The sequence below is a fragment of the Glycine soja genome, chromosome 9 (genome assembly GCF_004193775.1).
Source record: "Glycine soja cultivar W05 chromosome 9, ASM419377v2, whole genome shotgun sequence".
NCBI lineage: Eukaryota > Viridiplantae > Streptophyta > Magnoliopsida > Fabales > Fabaceae > Glycine > Glycine soja.
This window is the reverse complement of record NC_041010.1, coordinates 35782525-35791572: the sequence shown is the minus strand read 5'-3', so window position 1 is coordinate 35791572 and position 9048 is coordinate 35782525. Positions and strand designations below refer to the sequence as shown.

The 9048-nt window shown below is 37.6% G+C and overlaps 2 protein-coding genes across 2 annotated transcripts; both read left to right on the top strand.

Annotated features, from left to right (window-relative positions):
• The first annotated feature begins 1008 nt into the window (after positions 1-1008).
• Positions 1009-1634, top strand: LOC114368417. The gene is made up of 2 exons (XM_028325700.1): positions 1009-1353; positions 1467-1634. Exons 1-2 carry the CDS (start codon positions 1009-1011, stop codon positions 1632-1634), a joined length of 513 nt encoding a protein of 170 aa, XP_028181501.1.
• Positions 1635-1772: 138 nt separating this feature from the next.
• LOC114368416 (protein MAINTENANCE OF MERISTEMS-like) lies at positions 1773-3106 on the top strand. Its single transcript, XM_028325699.1, has 4 exons — positions 1773-2048; positions 2230-2398; positions 2477-2847; positions 2930-3106. The coding sequence occupies exons 1-4, from the start codon at positions 1773-1775 to the stop codon at positions 3104-3106; spliced, it is 993 nt and encodes a 330-aa protein (XP_028181500.1).
• Positions 3107-9048: the final 5942 nt, after the last annotated feature.

The window sequence follows — 9048 nt, the reverse complement described above, 5'->3', positions numbered from 1 at the left end:
TTGCAATTAATGGATTAAACTAGGAAATAGGAATTTGACATGATAGAACTGGGAATTTGGCATGATGGTAGTTTGCTTAGAACCTCTGAGCCTGTATGTGAAGAAATGCATTTGGAATCATGAACCAACTATCCCAAAACCTTAAGTTATTTAGAACTCTAAGCCACATGGTCGGCTATAATATAATATCACAAATGATGAACCAACTATTCCATACAAATGGTTTTATATCAAACTTTAGAGCAATAAGCATTTTGGTCATCAATTAAGCAGCCATTCTATCACCTAATGCTAATACTAATTCAATTCCCAAAACCCTATCATAATCATCAATTAAATTTCAAAAACTGAAAACATAAAAGGTAGAGAAACAAAACACAAATTCTCAATTAATAAAAGGGACTTTAAATTTAATCACAACCTCGAGATCCTTGAATTGACTTTGGGCTACACTAAACATTATTTTATCACAACTTGCATGAGATATTAGAATGAATCATAAAAACACTTGGTAAACTACTTAGTAGTTAATATTTCAATTAATATTGCTTGGGGCTCATAGGAATGCACTTCACTGCCAGTATAGGTTGAACCAAATGAGTAGTTGTTTCCATTTATTCCTTTAACTAAGTTATGACCATAAAGGATAGAGTATCCTTAGAAAAGAAATAGCTCATAAAGGATAGAGTATCCTTTAACTAAGTTATGACCATGTACTTCCTTTATAGGTTGAACCAAATGAATAAGCATAAGGTTGATTTCTTCTTTCTTTGGCTTTGTTCATCTAATATCAAGAAGATTGATTTCTTCTTTCTTTGGCTTTGTTTATCTAATATCAATAATATTAGGATCCATAATCAATTTCCATTCAATCATATAGTGTACTAAATAAAAACTAACCCGATAAAAGCATAAAGCGCGACTTTCAGTCAATGAAATTTGCGTTAGACCAATGAAATTTGAGTGAATGAAATGGGTGATTGAATTTGCGTCACTCATTTGCAGATCATGGTTAGGACTAGAGGATTAGGTCGTGCCTTAGGTGTGGGCAGAGGAGATCGTGATGATTCCGATGATGCTCCGCAGCGTCGACGGCCTACTGCATCCGCATGGAGGCAGCGAGTCGCTGTGACTGTGGATCACGTCGATGAGCCAGTTATCCCTGCGCCAGATGTTCAGGATGACCTGATGGAGGCACCAGCTGCTGTAGAGGACATTCCTGCAGACATTCCTGCGGACGCAGGCGCAGAGGCGGCTGAGGATCAGCCTCAGGGATTTCCGGGTGGTCCGAGCGACCCATCTGTGTTGACAGCGTATGCGGATCACGTTGCTTGCAGCGTATGGATGGGAGAGGTATTTATACTATTTATTTTTAGTTACTTGTAAATTATACTTTATGATTGAAATTAGTTTTCCTTTAAATGATAATTTTAACGAATTTTGCGTTCCTTTATACTTCAATTCAGGAGCGTCCTGAATTGAAGCTATCCTCTCATGGGAGGAAGGTCCACAGTTTAGGCAGGCCTGTCCCTGCCATTGAGGGACTTATTGCTGGTATAGGACTAAGTCCTCTGATCGAGTGTTCGGTAGACACCGGCGATCGGGGACTTTTGTCCGCGTTTGTGAAGCGGTGACACCGGGAGACGTCTAGTTTCCATCTCCTGGTGGGAGAGCTCACCATCACATTGGACGACGTCTCCTCTCTTCTCCATCTTCCCGTTATTGGCGACTTACACGCATTTAAGCCCTTGCACGTGGACAATGCGGTTCAGATGCTGGTGGACCTGTTGATGGTCTCTCCAGAGTCTGCTAGGGCTGAGACAGTCCAGTGTCGCGGATCGTACGTACGCCTGCAATGGGTACGTGATATATATCAGCGCCGATGCCAGGCAGGTCATTGGACAGCTGCGGCTCGCGCATATCTTCTTCACCTACTGGGTTGCACTCTGTTTGCTAACAAGAGTGCAACCAATGTCCATGTTGTCTACTTGGAGGCCCTTCGTGACCTCAGTATGACAGAGAGGTACGCTTGGGGAGTGGCTGCTTTGGTTCATATGTACGACCAGCTGAACGATGCATCTATGAGCCATAGTCGACAACTTGGCGGTTACATCACACTGCTGTAGGTAACAAATATGTTTTTCATTCATTCAGGCTAAACAATGTTCAACTTTAAATTTTGTTACACTTTCATTATTAATGTTTATAATTTGAATGTTACATTTGTAGTGCTGGATTTACGAGCACTTTCCCTCGGTCGCGGAGTCCACCGCTGATCAAGACTACGACGAGGCTTTTCCGCGTGCGTGCAGGTGGATTGCGACGAAGAAGACCGTGAAGAGCATTCGCACGCCGTTGTACAAGGAGCGCCTGGACCGACTCCAGATTCTGGATGTCTGTTGGATCCCCTATGGGGAGCATCGGGAGGTCCGGGACTTCCACGTCAGATCATGCTATTCCGGTCTCTTGCGTTGAGGGCTTGTTGCTGTTTATTACCGACCGGAGAGGGTCGTGCGGCAGTTTGGCTACACGAAGACCATTCCTGCTCCTCCTGTCGATTCATGGGTCTTGTATGATGATATACACGACAGTTGGATGCACTACGAGGATCATATCATACTTGCAGGTGAGGTGTGCGTTGTGCCAGGGGCGTGTTCTAGTGACTACATCGACTGGTTCTTCCGCATTTCCCATCCTTTCATGACACCATGCCACGCATTAGATCCTCTGCCTCATGGTCACGCCCCGCAGCCTCGAGTCATCCGTCAGGCCCCGCAGACAGATATCCCTCGCGTGCCGGAGCCAGGAGCATCGTCGACATCTGCGGAGGAGCCCAGACATGCAGTGGTAAGTAATACTAATAATTCGCGTCATTTACCTTAATATTTGCATAATAATTTATGTAATTAGTTTGTTTTGTATGTAACAGGAAGTTTGTGATGACATTGCTGAGAGGTTGGAGCGCCATCTGAGTCTAAGGGTGGTCACGCCTAGGTCATCAACACATGAGGTGATCGAAGAATGCCTCAGATTGGCCAGGAGTGTGACACATGACCATCTTGTATACGTTAGGTGTAGACACAGGCGACGCACTGATCAGGCGTAGTTTATGTACATATTTTATATTGATATTCCTTGTATATACAGATATTGTACATGAACTCATTTCATGAGTATTGTTGGTTTTATTTATTTTCATTACTAATGTTAGTTTTATTTATTTTCATTGATTGTGTATTCCATTTGTGTCTATATACACACGTGTTATTAAAATGGTCTAGTTAACTTAGTTTACCAACTAATAAATAATAATTTAAAATATAACTTTAAATATAATTGAAATAAAGAAGTTGAAAAGGGTGTAAAAAAAATTAAACAAAAAATGGACATCATTCGTTATCTAAGATCTTATATAACGTACTAATATTTTTAAATTCTCTTATAATTTCTATTTTCCCACTTATAATAATGATCATGTAAAAAAATGTATTATAAAGTAGTTAGTATTTTCATTTTTTATATAATACTAATTATTTTTTTTATATTCTTTATAATATTAATAATGATATGATTAATTCTTTATAATATTATCTTTTATGTATTTATTGATTTTTATTAATATGTATAAAATAACCTTAAACAATAATTATAATGGGACTGGGTAATTATTTTAATATCATCTTCTAAACAAATTTATTCTAAAAAAATATATTAAAAAATTAATTATTTATAATAAATCAATATTTATAATTATATTATAATTAATAAAATAAAAACTAGATTAATTATATTATAAATAAAATATGCTGTATTTTAAAAGTATATTATAATTCTTTTTCCTCTTACGGATCAAGTTGATCCGTAAGAGGCTTACGGATCAACTTACGGATCAAGTTGATCTGTAGGAGGAAAACTAAGCAAGGGCAATTTTTCCATTTTTTAAGAATGCTGGGTGCACCAGCAATAATGCTAGGTGCACCTAGCAACACTCTGTAAAGAATAACCCCTGCACTCCAAACATCTGATTCAGGTCCATAGAACTTGTGCAAGACCTCTGGTGCGACGTAGTATGGGCTCCCGACAACATCACAAAAGGGAAAGGCACAAAGAATCACTAGTTAAAAATAAACACTAGTTAAAAATTTGAGTGAAAGGCACAAAGAAGCCACAACAACTTTCACTAACTTTCACTAAAGTTAGACAATGAAATACCTCAAGCTTTCTTGACCTGGCCTCTACTTTAGCATTTTGGAGGTTTACCCGAGCTTGGATTTTTGCTTCTTCTCTCTGATACCTGCAACAACTCAATTCGACAAAGTTCAATGTTATTCAAAAGGGACATTTTTCATCAGTATAGACAGGCTTATGAAAGATTAAAAGTTTCCAACTCATTGTCCATGCATTTGTTAACATCCAAAGAAGAATTGTTTAGAAACAAAAGTTTGTGTCAATAGTCCTTTTGTTTGGCAATCACCACTTGGTAAGCTGCATGGTGTTTCCCCTCTCCTGATTTGAGAACAAACCGAGGCATGTAAAGTCAGAATATTTCAGAACTAAGTGAGAAATAAAAGAAAAAAAAATTATTTGGTGACTAAAAAGAACACACTTTCAAGGAAACCCAGAAGAAATCATTTAAGTAGATTTAGATACATTATTGGCACAGGAAAAATGAATGAACTTTCAATCAACTTTCATTTCGGAAAAAAAAATGGAACTTCTGAATTGTGTTCTCGGAAGGAGCTCTTGATGGTCTTGTAATGGTACACTGCCCTCTTCTTCTTGTTTGAAGTGTTCTCTCTTGTGAGGACAACTTTCCCTGGTTCATGGTTCATAAAAGTGTTCCTAAGAGGCCCTTCTTGTGAACCCATTTTCTTCCCTTTTTGAACAATAACCGTGTAAGAGCCCTCATCAGTTGGAACAAACTCCTCCTTGTAACTCATCTCCCAACCGAGAACAGTCAAATCCCAGCACAAAGAGTTTCCAACCTATTGAGATGATGCAACAAGTAACAACCTTTTTAGTCCAACACTTTTATTTATAAAGCTCAACAATGAATAGGATTACAAAAATGTAGTTCTTTATGTATCTTTGTTATTGTTTTCAAATCAAAATTAAAGTTTTAATTTTGATAATCCTTATAAGAAAGGTTTGCAGCATTAAATGTTACTATCAATGTAAAACTCCAATTTTGGTTAGAGAACTACACCAAAAACATCTAAGAAGTTAGTTGGCACCTCCAATGCAGGAATCTCAATGGTTGCAGTTGATCCCAATGTTGTTAATGGCGGATGGCGATTCATGGCGGAAAATAAAAAATCCAACATAAAAATATGGCGGATGGCATAGTGGAAAATGAAGGATGTCATGGCGGACAAAAAAAATACATATATAAATTCATTGAAATTGAAAAAACCAATGGATTGCATTCAAATAAACTAAAAAAGTTTCATGAGTTCATACAATAATCAATTACCAACACCAAATAAACTCATTAAAGAGTTCAAAATAAGAAAATGATAAAAACATAATGTAAAGTGCAAAGTGAAGGTTGAGGCTCTAATCATCTTCTCCAATCCCAACATAATCATCTTCGTTGTTATCATATGGTAATGAAGCATCTCGCTCTCCCTCTTCCCCATCAGACGCCTCAAAATTGACCATGATTTCTCCTTTTTCAGATTCAAGATCAATATTCTCCTCAAAATCTAGATCCTCATCATTTTCATAAACTATTTTTTGCTTCCTTGATGAATATCCAACAACCATTGCCTGTTTTTTAGAAGTTTGGGCAGCAGCAACACTTGTTGTTTTTTGCTTTTTCCGTCTAGTATACATCCTACACTCTCCAACCCCCGAATCCTGATACACAGTTGCCCAATTTAGAGCATCATCATATTTAAATACCAAATCATTTCCATCATCATTATCATCATCTTGATCCATCTCTCCCATGAGCCATTCATTGCACACATCAATATCATTAAGAGAAATTGGATCAATTTCATCTCTTGCATTATATCGTTGCTTTAATTGTTGGTTGTATTTGACAAACACCAAATCATGCAACCTCTTGTGCTCAAGCCTATTTCTTTATTTGGAATGAATATGTTAGACAAGTGGCCTCAGATATCTTAAGAAGGGGGGGGGTTGAATTAAGATATTACAAACTATTTCCCCAATTAAAATTCTATTTCACTTTCTATTCAAGTTACAAATTCCCTTAATAATGAACTTCTTAAATATTGATTCAAATAGAACAATCTGAATATAAATATAAAGCAATAATAAATAAAAGAGTTTAAGGGAAGAGAAAGTGCAAACTCAGATTTATACTGGTTCGACCACACCCTTGTGCCTACGTCCAGTCCCCAAGCAACCCGCTTAAGAGTTCCACTATCTTGTAAAATCCTTTTACAAGTTCTAAACACACAAGGACAATCCTTCCTTTGTGTTTAGAATTCTTTTACAACAAGAGACCCTCAGTCTCTTAATCCCTTAGAGAATTAGAAAGAGAAGAAGAATGAATCTCTCTTGAAAGAGATAGAATTTACAATCTGGGCACTCAAATGATTCCTTAATGAATTGCAAGTGGATTGGCCAAGGAATTCTTAAGAGGATAAAACGATTTTGCTCTTTGAGAGAATAAACACTTGTTGTTCTTAAAAACTCTGAGCAAATTCGTGTTCTAAGTCACATATATATAGACCATTGGTGGTCATGTAAAAACCATTTGAGAAGTTGTGACTCTTAGAAACATTTTTCTGAAAATCTTGTCTGGTAATCGATTACATGATTTGTGTAATCGATTACAGCTTTTAAAATTTGAATTAAAACGTTTATTAACTACTGGTAATCGATTACCAATATTGTGTAATCGATTACACAGTCTAAAATTTGAATTCAAATATTTAGTAGCTGTTGTAAATCATTTTTGGCCACTGGTAATCGATTACATCCTCTGGTAATCGATTACCAGAGAGTAAATCTCTTGAAAAACACTTTTTAACTTAAATTACTTAGCCAAACCTTTTGCTATATCAATTAGGAATTCCCTTCCTAAAATACTAGTGATCATCTTGATGTTGTGGCTTGTATTCTTGAATCATTGTCTTGAATTTAAACTTGAAAAGCCCATTTGCATTATTTGCATCAAATCATCATGATCATCATCAAAACACCAAAGGCATTTGCTTCTACAATCTCCCCCTTTTTGATGATTACAATATAAGTCCTGAAATCAAGATTCAAACAAGCAATGTATATATATAAAATTTGCATTCACTCCCCCTATGTTTTGGAATTGATGATCACTTGATTTCTAAGCTTTTTCTAAGCTTTTCTACTAAGCCTTTCTACACCCCATTTTTCTCCCCCTTTGGCAACATCAAAAAGCCAAAGTACTTGGGAATCAAACCAGATATAATAATGAAGTGGAAACAGATCAATATCAAAGTATAAGGCATAACCAACCAAACTCATAAATAAGACATAACCAAACCAGAATCCAAACAGTTCAAAATTCAAAAACCACATAGTATCAAAGCATAAAAGTCTGAAATCCAAATACTACAAGATAAATAAAGTACTGAACATAATAATCTAAGTAGCATAACCAAAATACACGGCTTATAAAAGACATAGAACTAGAAATTAAATGCTAAGAAGGTGGAGGTGGTGGTGGAAGATCGAATGTAACCCACATCCTCTTCAAGTTGTGTGAGGCGAATATCCATGCCGGCAAAACGTGTATCCAATGAGTCGAAACGTTCACCAACATAAGAACGAAGACCCCGTAATTCGGAAAGGACTTCATTCTTGAGTTCTGAGTCATCTCGCTGAGGAGGAGGTGAAGGAGTACGCTCATCTTGAGGAGGGAGTGCGTCTTTCTTCAGCCATTGACCATTCCGATCCTTACGGTATCCAAACGAAGTCACTGCACCAGCACCAATTGCAAAGGAACGCTTGACTTGAACAAATGGTTCATCATCAAGCGGAATTTGAAAATGACGCAGAAACAAAGTTATCAATTGAGGGTAAGGTAGAGGTGCATTGGCCTGTAATGCCTTAAGCATTCGGTACCGAACCAAGTGGGCCCAGTCGATCTGACGACTGGTAAGGAAAGCCCACATCAGAATCAAATCCTCCTCAAAGGCTTGTGCTAAATTTGAAGATCGGGGAAGCAAAATTCTAACAATTATATAGTGCATGATGCGATTATCAAATGTTAATGACCCGGCCAGCAATCTACCGGTCATTTCAGCCTAGTCATTGCAGACCATACGGCGAGCATCATGACTAGAATAATCAAATTTCTAGTCATCAACAATGGTGCCCTCAAAAGGTGCACCTTGACTGGGTAAATGAGTTAAAGAAAAGAACAATGACTGATCAATGACCATAGGAATACCATGCACCTCAGAGGAAATAATGCCATCCTAAATTTTTAAATTGCAGTAGAAGACCTTTACAAGTTTAGGATAATGTGGCAATTTTAATGACATGAAATCAACCAGGCCAGAATTTTGAAACACTTGATAGCAATCAAACGTTTCATCATTAAAGAAATCTACGTCTAGGTACTTAGGGTCTAAGATGATCCTAGAAGAAAATTGAGAAAGATACCGTAGACGCTGATCATCGGATGAAAACAATGTGGATGATCTTGGAGATGACAGAGAGGGATGAATAGGTGTTGTGGGTGCTTCGGATGGTCCGTGGCGGCGATGGGCAGCAACAACTGCGGTGGAGGATGATCCCTTTCTCTTCTTCAATGGTTCTGCCATTTGATGAAGTTTTAGTGGATTTCAATCGGTGGAAGTGAAAGAGGAGTGAAAAAGAGGAAGATTGGGCTTTACGGGATGTGTTTTGGTGAGATTTGAGTAAGATACGAAGGTTTGAAGTTTTAGGGATGAAGGAGGCACGAGGGAAGGCCTTGGCTGCGCAGCAACTCTAATTTCGTGAGTATTTATAGATGAGGACGAGTTGTAATCGATTACAAGGCTTGGTAATCGATTACAGGAGTAATAAGCCTTCTGGTAATCGATTACA